Source organism: Salvelinus alpinus, chromosome 34 (assembly GCF_045679555.1).
Source record: "Salvelinus alpinus chromosome 34, SLU_Salpinus.1, whole genome shotgun sequence".
NCBI classification, from domain to species: domain Eukaryota; kingdom Metazoa; phylum Chordata; class Actinopteri; order Salmoniformes; family Salmonidae; genus Salvelinus; species Salvelinus alpinus.
In genome coordinates this window covers 19,774,964-19,790,465 of record NC_092119.1, presented here as the reverse complement: position 1 = coordinate 19,790,465, position 15,502 = coordinate 19,774,964, and the positions used below count along the sequence as shown (strand labels likewise).

The 15,502-nt window shown below is 43.9% G+C and overlaps 1 protein-coding gene across 1 annotated transcript in view; it reads left to right on the top strand.

Annotated features, from left to right (window-relative positions):
- LOC139563689 (G2/M phase-specific E3 ubiquitin-protein ligase-like) overlaps positions 1 to 15,340 on the top strand; it is a 58,640-nt gene extending 43,300 nt beyond the window's left edge. Inside the window, exons 8-15 of the mRNA XM_071382549.1 lie at positions 8,185 to 8,301; positions 8,468 to 8,592; positions 8,740 to 8,851; positions 9,657 to 9,970; positions 11,473 to 11,654; positions 12,343 to 12,515; positions 12,701 to 12,912; positions 14,539 to 15,340. Coding sequence (XP_071238650.1) covers positions 8,185 to 8,301; positions 8,468 to 8,592; positions 8,740 to 8,851; positions 9,657 to 9,970; positions 11,473 to 11,654; positions 12,343 to 12,515; positions 12,701 to 12,912; positions 14,539 to 14,786 — 1,483 coding nt within the window. The 3' untranslated portion in view covers positions 14,787 to 15,340. The remainder of the gene's footprint in view (positions 1 to 8,184; positions 8,302 to 8,467; positions 8,593 to 8,739; positions 8,852 to 9,656; positions 9,971 to 11,472; positions 11,655 to 12,342; positions 12,516 to 12,700; positions 12,913 to 14,538) is intronic.
- The last annotated feature ends 162 nt before the right edge of the window (positions 15,341 to 15,502 follow it).

The following is a 15,502-nucleotide window of genomic DNA, read 5'->3' as shown; positions in this document are numbered from 1 at the left end:
ACTGTATGTATGGTCCATGCTGTACTGTATGTATGGTCCATGCTCTACTGTATGTATGGTCCAGGCTCTACTGTATGTATGGTCCAGGCTCTATTGTATGTATGGTCCAGGCTCTACTGTATGTTTGGACCAGGCTCTACTGTATGTATGGTCCAGGCTCTACTGTATGTTTGGTCCAGGCTCTACTGTATGTATGGTCCAGGCTCTACTGTATGTTTGGTCCATGCTCTACTGTATGTATGGTCCAATCTCTACTGTATGTTTGGTCCAGGCTCTACTGTATGTATGGTCCAGGCTCTACTGTATGTTTGGTCCAGGCTCTACTGTATGTTTGGTCCAGGCTCTACTGTATGTATGGTCCAGGCTCTACTGTATGTATGGTCCAGGCTCTACTGTATGTTTGGTCCAGGCTCTACTGTATGTTTGGTCCAGGCTCTACTGTATGTATGGTCCAGGCTCTACTGTATGTATGGTCCAGGCTCTACTGTATGTGTGGTCCAGGCTCTACTGTATGTATGGTCCATGCTCTACTGTATGTATGGTCCAGGCTCTACTGTATGTATGGTCCAGGCTCTACTGTAAGTATGGTCCAGACTCTACTGTATGTATGGTCCAGACTCTACTGTATGTATGGTCCAGGTTCTACTGTATGTATGGTCCAGGCTCTACTGTATGTATGGTCCAGGCTCTACTGTATGGTCCAGGCTCTACTGTATGTATGGTCCATGCTCTACTGTATGTATGGTCCATGCTCTACTGTATGTATGGTCCAGGCTCTACTGTATGTATGGTCCAGGCTCTACTGTATGTATGGTCCAGGCTCTACTGTATGTATGGTCCAGGCTCTACTGTATGTATGGTCCAGACTCTACTGTATGTATGGTCCAGACTCTACTGTATGTATGGTCCAGGCTCTACTGTATGTATGGTCCAGGCTCTACTGTATGTATGGTCCAGACTCTACTGTATGTATGGTCCAGGCTCTACTGTAATATATGTATTGTCAATGCTCTACTGTACTGTATGTATGGTCCAGGCTCTACTGTACTGTATGTATGGTCCAGGCTCTACTGTACTGTATGTATGGTCCAGGCTCTACTGTATGTATGGTCCAGGCTCTACTGTATGGTCCAGGCTCTACTGTATGTATGGTCCAGGCTCTACTGTATGTATGGTCCAGGCTCTACTGTGTGGTCCAGGCTCTACTGTACTGTATGGTCCAGGCTCTACTGTATGTATGGTCCAGGCTCTAATGTACAGTATTTATGTCCAGGCTCTACTGTACTGTATTTATGGTCCAGGCTCTACTATATGTATGGTCCAGGCTCTACTATATGTATGGGCTAGGCTCTACTGTACTATATGTATGGTCCAGGCTCTACTGTACTGTATGTATGGTCCAGGCTCTACTGTACTGTATGTATGGTCCAGGCTCTACTGTATGTATGGTCCAGGCTCTAATGTACAGTATTTATGTCCAGGCTCTACTGTACTGTATTTATGGTCCAGGCTCTACTATATGTATGGTCCAGGCTCTACTATATGTATGGGCCAGGCTCTACTGTACTATATGTATGGGCCAGGCTCTACTGTACTATATGTATGGGCCAGGCTGTACTGTACTATATGTATGGTCCAGGCTGTACTGTACTGTGTGTATGGTCCAGGCTGTACTGTACTATATGTATGGTCCAGGCTCTACTGTATGTATGGTCCAGGCTCTACTGTATGTATGGTCCAGGCTCTACTGTATGTATGGTCTAGGCTCTACTGTACTGTATGTATGGTCCAGGCTCTACTGTATGTATGTATGGTCCAGGTTCTACTGTATGTATGGTCCAGGTTCTACTGTACTGTATGGTCCAGGTTCTACTGTACTTCATGGTCCATGATCTATTGTACTGTGTGGTCCAGGCTCTACTGTATGTATGGTCCAGGCTCTACTGTATGTATGGTCCAGGCTCCTCTGTATGTATGGTCCATGCTCTACTGTATGTATGGTCCAGGCTCTACTGTATGTATGGTCCAGGCTCTACTGTATGTATGGGCTAGGCTCTACTGTACTATATGTATGGGCCAGGCTCTACTGTACTGTATGTATGGTCCAGGCTCTACTGTACTATATGTATTGTCCAGGCTCTACTGTATGTATGGTCCAGGCTCTACTGTATGTATGGTCCAGGCTCTACTGTATGTATGGTCCAGGCTCTACTGTATGTATGGGCTAGGCTCTACTGTACTATATGTATGGGCCAGGCTCTACTGTACTGTATGTATGGTCCAGGCTCTACTGTATGTATGGTCCAGGCTCTACTGTACTGTATGTATGGTCCAGGCTCTACTGTATGTATGGTCCAGGCTCTACTGTATGGTCCAGGCTCTACTGTATGTATGGTCTAGGCTCTACTGTATTTATGGTCCAGGCTCTACTGTATGTATGGTCCAGGCTCTAATGTACAGTATTTATGTCCAGGCTCTACTGTACTGTATTTATGGTCCAGGCTCTACTATATGTATGGTCCAGGCTCTACTATATGTATGGGCTAGGCTCTACTGTACTATATGTATGGTCCAGGCTCTACTGTACTGTATGTATGGTCCAGGCTCTACTGTACTGTATGTATGGTCCAGACTCTACTGTATGTATGGTCCAGACTCTACTGTATGTATGGTCCAGGCTCTACTGTATGTATGGTCCAGGCTCTACTGTATGTATGGTCCAGGCTCTACTGTATGTATGGTCCAGGCTCTACTGTATGTATGGTCCAGGCTCTACTGTATGTATGGTCCATGCTCTACTGTATGTATGGTCCAGGCTCTACTGTATGTATGGTCCAGGCTCTACTGTATGTATGGTCCAGGCTCTACTGTATGTCCAGACTCTACTGTATGTATGGTCCAGGCTCTACTGTATGTATGGTCCAGGCTCTATTGTATGTATGGTCCAGACTCTACTGTACTATATGTATTGGCCAGGCTCTACTGTAATATATGTATTGTCAAGGCTCTACTGTACTATATGTATGGTCCAGGCTCTACTGTACTGTATGTATGGTCCAGGCTGTACTGTACTGTATGTATGGTCCAGGCTCTACTGTACTGTATGTATGGTCCAGGCTCTACTGTACTGTATGTATGGTCCAGGCTCTACTGTATGTATGGTCCATGCTCTACTGTATGGTCCAGGCTCTACTGTATGTATGGTCCAGGCTCTACTGTACTGTGTGGTCCAGGCTCTACTGTATGTATGGTCCAGGCTCTAATGTACAGTATTTATGTCCAGGCTCTACTGTACTGTATTTATGGCCCAGGCTCTACTATTTGTATGGTCCAGGCTCTACTATATGTATGGGCTAGGCTCTACTGTACTGTATGTATGGTCCAGGCTCTACTGTACTGTATGTATGGTCCAGGCTCTACTGTATGTATGGGCTAGGCTCTACTGTACTATATGTATGGTCCAGGCTCTACTGTACTGTATGTATGGTCCAGGCTCTACTATATGTATGGTCCAGGCTCTACTATATGTATGGGCCAGGCTATACTGTACTATATGTATGGGCCAGGCTCTACTGTACTATATGTATGGGCCAGGCTCTACTGTACTATTTGTATGGTCCAGGCTGTACTGTACTGTGTGTATGGTCCAGGCTGTACTGTACTATATGTATGGTCCAGGCTGTACTGTACTATATGTATGGTCCAGGCTCTACTGTATGTATGGTCCAGGCTCTACTGTATGTATGGTCTAGGCTCTACTATACTGTATGTATGGTCCAGGCTCTACTGTATGTATGTATGGTCCAGGTTCTACTGTATGTATGGTCCAGGTTCTACTGTACTGTATGGTCCAGGTTCTACTGTACTTTATGGTCCATGATCTATTGTACTGTGTGGTCCAGGCTGCACTGTACTGTATGTATGGTCCAGGCTCAACTGTATGTATGGTCCAGGCTCTAATGTATTGTATTTATGGTCCAGGCTCGACTGTATTTATGGTCCAGACTCTACTGTGTGTATGATCCAGGCTCTACTGTACTCTGTGTATGGTCGAGGCTCTACTGTACTGTATTTATGGTCCAGGCTCTACTGTATGTATGGTCCAGGCTCTAATGTATTGTATTTATGGTCCAGGCTCGACTTTATTTATGGTCCAGGCTCTACTGTGTGTATGATCCAGGCTCTACTGTACTCTGTGTATGGTCCAGGCTCTACTGTACTGTATTTATGGTCCAGGCTCTACTGTATGTATGTATGGTCCAGGCTGTACTGTACTGTGTGGTCCAGGCTCTACTGTATGTATGTATGGTCTAGGCTCTACTGTACTATATGTATTGTCAAGGCTCTACTGTACTATATGTATGGTTGGCTCTACTGTATGTATGGTCCATGCTCTACTGTATGTATGGTCCAGGCTCTACTGTATGTATGGTCCAGGCTCTACTGTATGTATGGGCTAGGCTCTACTGTACTATATGTATGGGCCAGGCTCTACTGTACTGTATGTATGGTCCAGGCTCTACTGTACTATATGTATTGTCCAGGCTCTACTGTATGTATGGTCCAGGCTCTACTGTATGTATGGTCCAGGCTCTACTGTATGTATGGTCCAGGCTCTACTGTACTGTATGTATGGTCCAGGCTCTACTGTACTGTATGTATGGTCCAGGCTCTACTGTATGTATGGTCCAGGCTCTACTGTATGGTCCAGGCTCTACTGTATGTATGGTCTAGGCTCTACTGTATTTATGGTCCAGGCTCTACTGTATGTATGGTCCACGCTCTAATGTACAGTATTTATGTCCAGGCTCTACTGTACTGTATTTATGGTCCAGGCTCTACTATATGTATGGTCCAGGCTCTACTATATGTATGGGCTAGGCTCTACTGTACTATATGTATGGTCCAGGCTCTACTGTACTGTATGTATGGTCCAGGCTCTACTGTACTGTATGTATGGTCCAGACTCTACTGTATGTATGGTCCAGGCTCTACTGTATGTATGGTCCAGGCTCTACTGTATGTATGGTCCAGGCTCTACTGTATGTATGGTCCAGGCTCTACTGTATGTATGGTCCATGCTCTACTGTATGTATGGTCCAGGCTCTACTGTATGTATGGTCCAGGCTCTACTGTATGTATGGTCCAGGCTCTACTGTATGTCCAGACTCTACTGTATGTATGGTCCAGGCTCTACTGTATGTATGGTCCAGGCTCTATTGTATGTATGGTCCAGACTCTACTGTACTATATGTATTGGCCAGGCTCTACTGTAATATATGTATTGTCAAGGCTCTACTGTACTATATGTATGGTCCAGGCTCTACTGTACTGTATGTATGGTCCAGGCTGTACTGTACTGTATGTATGGTCCAGGCTCTACTGTACTGTATGTATGGTCCAGGCTCTACTGTACTGTATGTATGGTCCAGGCTCTACTGTATGTATGGTCCAGGCTCTACTGTATGGTCCAGGCTCTACTGTATGTATGGTCCAGGCTCTACTGTACTGTGTGGTCCAGGCTCTACTGTATGTATGGTCCAGGCTCTAATGTACAGTATTTATGTCCAGGCTCTACTGTACTGTATTTATGGCCCAGGCTCTACTATTTGTATGGTCCAGGCTCTACTATATGTATGGGCTAGGCTCTACTGTACTGTATGTATGGTCCAGGCTCTACTGTACTGTATGTATGGTCCAGGCTCTACTGTATGTATGGGCTAGGCTCTACTGTACTATATGTATGGTCCAGGCTCTACTGTACTGTATGTATGGTCCAGGCTCTACTATATGTATGGTCCAGGCTCTACTATATGTATGGGCCAGGCTATACTGTACTATATGTATGGGCCAGGCTCTACTGTACTATATGTATGGACCGGGCTCTACTGTACTATTTGTATGGTCCAGGCTGTACTGTACTGTGTGTATGGTCCAGGCTGTACTGTACTATATGTATGGTCCAGGCTGTACTGTACTATATGTATGGTCCAGGCTCTACTGTATGTATGGTCCAGGCTCTACTGTATGTATGGTCTAGGCTCTACTGTACTGTATGTATGGTCCAGGCTCTACTGTATGTATGTATGGTCCAGGTTCTACTGTATGTATGGTCCAGGTTCTACTGTACTGTATGGTCCAGGTTCTACTGTACTTTATGGTCCATGATCTATTGTACTGTGTGGTCCAGGCTGCACTGTACTGTATGTATGGTCCAGGCTCAACTGTATGTATGGTCCAGGCTCTAATGTATTGTATTTATGGTCCAGGCTCGACTGTATTTATGGTCCAGACTCTACTGTGTGTATGATCCAGGCTCTACTGTACTCTGTGTATGGTCGAGGCTCTACTGTACTGTATTTATGGTCCAGGCTCTACTGTATGTATGGTCCAGGCTCTAATGTATTGTATTTATGGTCCAGGCTCGACTTTATTTATGGTCCAGGCTCTACTGTGTGTATGATCCAGGCTCTACTGTACTCTGTGTATGGTCCAGGCTCTACTGTACTGTATTTATGGTCCAGGCTCTACTGTATGTATGTATGGTCCAGGCTGTACTGTACTGTGTGGTCCAGGCTCTACTGTATGTATGTATGGTCTAGGCTCTACTGTACTGTGTGGTCCAGGCTGTACTGTACTGTATGTATGGTCCAGGCTGTACTGTATGTATGGTCCAGGCTGTACTGTACTGTATGTATGATCCAGGCTCTACTGAACTCTGTGTATGGTCCAGGCTCTACTGTACTGTATTTATGGTCCAGGCTCGACTGTATTTATGGTCCAGGCTCTACTGTACTGTGTGTATGGTCCAGGCTCTACTGTGTGTATGATCCAGGCTCTACTGTACTGTGTGTATGGTACAGGCTCTACTGTGTGTATGATCCAGGTTCTACTGTACTGTGTGTATGGTCCAGGCTCTACTGTGTTTATGATCCAGGCTCTACTGTACTGTATGTATGGTCCAGGCTCTACTGTTAGTATGTATGGTCCAGGCTGTACTGTACTGTGTGTATGGTCCAGGCTCTACTGTGTGTATGATCCAGGCTCTACTGTACTGTGTGTATGGTCCAGGCTCTACTGTGTTTATGATCCAGGCTCTACTGTACTGTGTGTATGGTACAGGCTCTACTGTACTGTATTTATGGTCCAGGCTCTACTGTTAGTATGTATGGTCCAGGCTGTACTGTACTGTGTGGTCCAGGCTCTACTGTATTTACATTTACATTTAAGTCATTTAGCAGACGCTCTTATCCAGAGCGACTTATGGTCTAGGCTCTACTGTACTGTGTGGTCCAGGCTGTACTGTACTGTATGTATGGTCCAGGCTGTACTGTATGTATGGTCCAGGCTGTACTGTACTGTATGTATGGTCCAGGCTCTACTGTACTGTATGTATGGTCCAGGCTCTACTGTACTATATGTGTAGTCCAGGCTCTACTGTACTGTGTAGTCCAGGCTCTACTGTATGTATGGTCGAGACTACTGTACGGTATGTATGGTCCAGGCTCTACTGTACTGTATGTATTATCCAGGCTCTACTGTATGTATGGTCTACTGTATGGTCCAGACTCTACTGTGTGGTCCAGGCTCTACTGTATGTATGGTCCAGGCTCTACTGTATGTATGGTCCAAGTTCTACTGTACTGTATGGTCCATTCTCTACTGTATGTATGGTCCAGGTTCTACTGTACTATATGTATGGTCCAGGTTCTACTGTACTGTATGGTCCAGGCTCTACTGTATGTATGGTCCAGGTTCTACTGTACTGTATGGTCCATTCTCTACTGTATGTATGGTCCAGGTTCTACTGTACTATATGTATGGTCCAGGTTCTACTGTACTGTATGGTCCATTCTCTACTGTATGTATGGTCCAGGTTCTACTGTACTATATGTATGGTCCAGACTCTACTGTACTATATGTAGGGTCCAGGCTGTACTGTATGTATGTATGGTTCAGGTTCTACTGTACTGTATGTATGGTCCAGGCTCTACTGTATGTATGGTCTACTGTATGTATGGTCCAGTGTCTCTGATTGTGTGTTCTGTGGGACGTGGTTGACAGCAGTCACAGCACACCAGAAGACACATTTTTTATGTAACAGTTGGACAAACAAAGTACTGTTGCATTAGTGTTGTGGCGTTATGAGTTTTATCTAAAGTATTCTGTATGTGTGTGCCATAGAGATGCAGCCTGGGAGCTGGAAGAAAATGCCTTTGGAGAGTTACTGCAGGTGTACCAGCACTGTGATGCCAACAAATGTCTCTCCCACAGTGGTCGGACGTATTCTTCACGCACTGGGTAAGCTCTAATGTAGTGTGTGTGTGTGTGTGTGTGTGTGCGTGTGTGTGTGTGTGCGTGTGTGTGTGTGTGTGTGTGTGTGTGTGGCTGAAATGGTTGACAAACCAAAATGTGTTTATCGCTAAAATGAATTTGAGTTTCACTCATATGTCTTTTTGGTTTTCAGATGGTTTCAAATACTGCGCTGTGCCCTCTGTGGCTCTAGTGGCACCCATCGAAAATGTGGTTCCCTCAAACTTGACGAGACTAACTGGGCTTGTGAGGACTGTGCAGGAGCAGTGGATGGGACAGGTAGGCTATTTGCCGTACTGTGTCTGTTTTGGTCTAACTGGGCAGTGAAGTTATGACCAGACCAGTTATGATTGGAATGAAGAACTGCTTTTATTGTCTTTATGAAGTCTATTCTCTCTCTGATAATCATTGTTATTTCTTGTTTAGCTTCACTCCCCAGACACACTGACTCTCCACAGCCCGGTGGGCAGAGAAGAAGCAGGTCTTCTAAAAGGACTCTCACACTGACCCCTCGCCAATCACCTATAGTCTGTAAAAGGTACAGTACATTATTGTTTAGCATTTTTTCACACAAAAATCATTGGCGCCTTTCAGCCGGTCTATTGATAGTGACCACACATTGCACCTGGAGGCACGGCTTCAAACCCTGACTGGCACGGCTTCAAACCCTGACTGGCACGGCTTCAAACCCTGACTGGCACGGCTTCAAACCCTGACTGGCACGGCTTCAAACCCTGACTGGCACGGCTTCAAACCCTGACTGGCACGGCTTCAAACCCTGACTGGCACGGCTTCAAACCCTGACTGGCACGGCTTCAAAACCTGACTGGCACGGCTTCAAACCCTGACTGGCACGGCTTCAAACCCTGACTGGCACGGCTTCAAACCCTGACTGGCACGGCTTCAAACCCTGACTGGCACGGCTTCAAACCCTGACTGGCACGGCTTCAAACCCTGACTGGCACGGCTTCAAACCCTGACTGGCACGGCTTCAAGCCCTGACTGGCACGGCTTCAAGCCCTGACTGGCACGGCTTCAAGCCCTGACTGGCACGGCTTCAAACCCTGACTGGCACGGCTTCAATCCCTGACTGCCACGGCTTCAAACCCTGACTGCGCCGCTTTCCATTCCAAGTCCCCTCTCTCTCCATCTCAATAACTTATCCACTGTATCTATCAATAAAAACTATCAAATACATTTTAAAAAAAATACTTCTTATTTTTTGTACTTGCCGTCATAGACCAAGTCCAAATGTTTTCTAGGGGAATTGTTTTTTGGTCTTACCTTATATGTTGTGCTAAGAACACATTGGAGATAAACATAGATTATTTAATGATTGGCAGGCCATTTTTGTTGGGAGGCTCTGCTAGAGAGATCCTACAGGAGCTTGCCAGTCAGACATCACAGCACCAACTATCCATGCCAGTGGTGGTGAATGGAAACAAGGTCCTGGAGGCTGCCATGGAGCTAGTGAAGAGGAGTGACTTCAACCCGTCCCATGCCCTTGCGGTGAGGTTCACAAGCAGCAAGCACAGTTCCAGCCCAAACACCTGCCCTGGCAACACCCGGCACTTCCTCAGGCTCCTGGTGCAGCAGCTCCAGAACACTGTCTTTGAAGGTCCGGATGGTGCCAAGACCCTGACCCTCGATGCACGAGGTAGGTCAATACCACCCCCCTCCGTACAAAACACTCTCCAGCTCTCGATCATAAACTCACTCTAGCGCAAATCACTTGCTTGTTGCTAGAATTGTTGGGTCATAAACTCACATTCATAGTTACATTTGGGAGTTACAGTTGAAGTCGGAAGTTTACATACACCTTAGCCAAATACATTTAATTCCGTTTTTTCACAATTCCTGACATTTAATCCTAGTAAAAATTCCCTGTCTTATGTCAGTTAGGATCACCACTTTATTTTAAGAATGTGAAATGTCAGAATAGTAGTAGAGAGAATGATTTATTTCAGCTTTTATTTATTTCATCACATTCCCAGTGGGTCAGAAGTTTACATACACTCAATTAGTATTTGGTAGCATTGCCTATACATTTTTTAACTTGGGTCAAACGTTTCGGGTAGCCTTCCACAAGCTTCCCACAATAAGTTGGGTGAATTTTGGCCCATTCCTTCTGACAGAGCTGGTGTAACTGAGTCAGGTTTGTAAGCCTCCTTGCTCGCTTGCGCTTTTTCAGTTCTGCCCAGAAATTTTCTATAGGATTGAGGTCAGGGCTTTGTGATGGCCACTCCAATACCTTGACTTTGTTGTCCTTAAGCAATTTTGCCACAACTTTGGAAGTATGCTTGGGGGTCAATGTCCATTTGGAAGACCCATTTGCGACCAAGCTTTAACATCCTGACTGATGTCTTGAGATGTTGCTTCAATATATCCACATCATTTTCCTCCCTCATGATTCTATCTATTTTGTGAAGTGCACCAGTCCCTCCTGCAGCAAAGCACCCCCACAACATGATGGCTGATTTCTTTTGATTTTCCCATGATGTCAAGCAAAGAGGCACTGAGTTTGAAGGTAGGCCTTGAAATATATCCACAGGTACACCTCCAACTGTCTCAAATGATGTCAATTAGCCTATCAGAAGCTGCTAAAGCCATGACATCATTTTCTGGAATTTTCCAAGCTGTTTAAAGGCACAGTCAACTTAGTGTATGTAAACTTCTGACCCACTGGAATTGTGATACAGTGAATTATAAGTGAAATAATCTGTCTGTAAACAATTGTTGGGAAAATGACTTGTGTCATGCACAAAGTAGATGTCCTAACCGACTTGCCAAAAATATAGTTTGTTATCAAGAAATTTGTGGAGTGGTTGAAAAACGAGTTTTAATGACTCCAACCTAAGTGTATGTAAACTTACGACTTCAACTGTATATTGTTATCAAATACTGGGGATGTGGTTTCGATCTGTTCTCAGCTTCTCTCAGTGCTTGACTTGGACTGAAATAGGTGCCGGTACTCATTTTGGGTGCTGTATATATTTAGGTGCAGGAGCTCCACAATACTTTGAGCTAATATTCTTTAAGAGGAACAGGAGCTCAAGCAGTAGAACATTTGAGGTGCCGGTACTCAGCTCTGGGGAGCTCTTGCCCAAGTCAAGCGCTGGCTTCTCTATGTTGTCTCATTTCTATGTCCTGTTTCCCTAGCTCTGAGGGAGGATGTCTACTTTGACGTGGGGTGTCTTCTGTCCCTGAGTCTGGTCCACGGGGGACCTCCTCTGGGCTTCTTCTCCAGGGCTCTCTACCTGTGTCTGTTCAACTTCCCCAGGGATACACCTCTCACTGTGGAAGACATGGGCAGCACTGGGTTCACAGACAAAGTCAAGAAGGTACACATTTTAACATGTCTCTTTACTCTTTTAGATGCTGAATAGATTGATTTAGTTGGACCTTCTAATGTTACAAAGGCTTTAAATGATTGGTTCACAATTTATGAACCAAATCTCTATTTTTGATGGAAATGGCGTGTTGTTGAAGAGTCCTGACACTTTTTTGCGATTTCACTTGTTTTTGAGAAACTGTCCCCACACGCAATATACTTCCTCATTGCTCGTTCTGCAATATGGGGGCTATGGAAAAAAATTAACAAGGGTTCCAAAAACACCCAAATACTTCCTTTTGGAAAGGTTGTTCTCTGTGTAGCCCGCGCAGAACAGCTAGTAAGGGGAGAATGCTCGAGTCAAACAAAATGGAACGTAACGTTGCTAATAAGATCTGAATTACCCAATTTCATGTGTACAACATCTAAAGACCCGTATCACTATAGTGAGAGCTTTGCCGTTACTAAAGGACATATTTGGGTGTTTTTGGAGGCTTGTTCATGTTTTTCCGTAACCCCATAATGCAGAAGGGGCAACGAGGAAGTCTTTTACAAGTGTGGATAGTTTCTCAAAACCAAGTGAAATTGCTAAAAAAGTGTCTGGACCCTATAGCATGCCATTTACATAAAAAACGAAAGATTTGGTTCAAAAATTGTTAACCAATCCTTTAACTAATTCGCCATCTCTTTTGGTTCAGATTCAGGAATCCAAGTCCTTGGAGGAATTGAGAGAGGCAATGGAGTCAGCTTCAGAATACCTGGAAGTGGCTGGGTGCACTAGACCAGTTGAGAGCCTTTCAGACAAAGATACACTCGTTAAAGACATTGTAAGCTTCCACCTAATAACAAGAATGCAGTTACCCGTCCAAAGGTTTGTATGTCTATGGGTATTTCCTTTAGAAAAAGAGTACCTTTTTGACTCTGTTTCACATTCAACATTTTCTATCATTGCTCAAACATATTTTAAACTGGCACTAGTATTCTACTGTAACTATGTTTGAGACATTGTAAGCCTGGTTTCTGTTAAATATATGTTGTTTAACTTTGTGTTTGTAGGTTCTGTGAGGGTCTGAAAACCCTTGGTGTGTTTGACCAGGTCCAGATGTTTCCAGGAGCCTTTGTTGGTCTGTTCTGTTCCTCTCATGACAAGCTGACCGCTGACACCATGGCAGCTCTCTTCACTGTTCAGTTCTCAGACCAGGAAGAGACCGCAGGGAAGGAGACCGCTGTGGTCACCTTCTGGAGACACTACCTATTGGAGTGTGAAGGTATTTGACCTCTAATGACTCAATGATTGAAATATTTATTTGATAATTGAAGATATACACTACCGTTCAAAAGTTTGGGGTTACTTAGAAATGTCCTTGTTTTATAAAGAAAAGCACATTTTTTTGTCCATTAAAATAACATCAAATTTATCAGAAATACAGTGTAGACATTGTTAATGTTGTAAATTACTATTGTAGCTGGAAACGGCAGATTTTTAATTGAATATCTACATAGGTGTACAGCGGCCCATTATCAGCAAACATCACTCCTGTGTTCCAATGGCACGTTGTGTTAGCTAATCCAAGTTTATCATTTTAAAAGGTTAATTGATCATTAGAAAACCCTTGTGTAATTATGTTAGCACAGCTGAAAACTGTTGTGCTGATTAAAGAAGCAATACAACTGGCCTTCTTTAGACTACTTGAGTATCTGGAGCATCAGCATTTGTGGGTTCGATTACAGGCTCAAAATGGCCAGAAACAAAGTGCTTTCTTCTGAAACTCGTCAGTCTATTCTTGTTCTGAGAAATGAAGGCTATTCCATGCGAGAAATTGGCAAGAAACTGAAGATCTCGTACCCGCAAAACACCAGTCTCAACGATGCTGGCCTTCTAGGCAGAGTTGCAAAGAAAAAGCCATATCTCAGACTGGCCAATTAAAAGAAAAGATTAAGACGGGGAAAAGAACACAGACACTGGACAGAGGAACTCTGCCTAGAAGGCCAGCCTCTTCACTGTTGACGTTGAGACTGGTGTTTTAAGTGTACTATTTAATGAAACTGCCAGTTGAGGACTTGTGAGGCGTCTGTTTCTCAAACTAGACACTAATGTACTTGTGCTCTTGCTCAGTTGTGCACCGGGGCCTCCCACTCCTCTTTCTATTCTGGTTAGAGCCCGTTGGCGCTGTTCTGTGAAGGGAGCAGTACACAGCGTTGTATGAGATCTTCAGTTTCTTGCCAATTTCTCGCATGGAATAGCCTTCATTTCTCAGAACAATAATAGACTGACAAGTTTCAGAAGAAAGGACTTTGTTTCTGGCCATTTTGAGCCTGTAATCGAACCCACAAATGCTGATGCTCCAGATACTCAACTAGTCTAACTAAGGACAGTTGTATTGTTTCTGTAAGTAGAACAACAGTTTTCAGCTGTTGGTAACATAATTGCAAAATGTTTTTCTAATGATCAATTAGCCTTTTAAAATGATCAACTTGGATTAGCTAACACAACGTGCCATTGGAACACAGGAGTGATGGTTGCTGATAATGGGCCTCTGTACGCCGATGTAGATATTCCATAAAAAAATCTGCCGTTTCCAGCTACAATAGTCATTTACAACATTAACAATGTCTACACTGTATTTCTGATCAATTTGATGTCATTTTAATGTACAACATTTTTTTTATTTTCTTTCAACAACAAAGACATTTCTAAGTGACCCCACATTTTTTGAACGGTAGTGTACATATCAAGCCAAGAAGAACAAGCAGTACAGACACTTGAAGGCCGTTCAGACAGTGTACACTACTATTACAATGATATTCAGTAAAACTAACACAATCACATGAATGTCCCCGCCTGTCTCCATATATTACCCATCATCACCAGTCTCTCTGTTCTCTGGTTTCAGTTGGCAGATGTGCAACATCGCTAGAGGACGTGCTCATCTTTGCCACCTCAGCTGATGTGGTACCAGCTGTAGGGTTCAGCCCCAGCCCTACCTTATCCTTCCTCCATCCACTGGACCCGGCCGGGGCCTTCCCTGTGAGCCAGCCCAGCTCCAACCGCCTCCTGCTGCCGGTGGTACCTTCCTACCAGGCCTTCAAGAAGCACATGGAGTATGCAGTGTGCCAACTCACAGTCTTGCAGAGCATTTGATCACAGACACACAGACAGTATTGATCTATATAAGCACAACTTTAATAGACTGTCAATGAACTTGTAGGACACATTTCATTTGGATTCTGTACTTCAGTTGATATTTACTCACCTCATAGAGTTTCAGGTTTGGGTAGGGTATTTCCACCACGACAGAGATGATACTTTTTGTATTATAGGCTTTAGCTGTTGACTTTTATAAACTATTTTACACTAATTGAATTGTTAGAAAGAGCATTACTTTAGGTGCTACAATTGTTTGAATGGTCATTTCTTTGTTTGAATGGTAATATGTTTGGTTTGAAATATTTGTTTCTTTCTCTTTTGGGATTCTCTTTGATATATTTTATGTTGTACATACTGAAGTGTGTGTATCAATGTTTTCTGTAAAGTTCTGTCAATTATATGCTACATTTTCTATTTTTGTGATTGTTCTGTTGTTTGTTATGTACTGTTCAGGTTGCATGTCTTATTTGTTTTGGCTTTGTATGTATTTTCTATGTTTACTAACTTCTCACGCATTTTACTCATGCCAAATTAAACATTTGCATTTACTCTCTGAAATATTCTTGCGATGGTCGATTTCCCCCCCCCACCATCAGTATTCAAAATGCATGAGATAAGTGCATTTCAGTAGAACCTATCACTTTGCCATCATCTATCCTAGTGAGGATCTAGGAATCCTAATTGAATCAAGCAGACCATTGATGTAGATT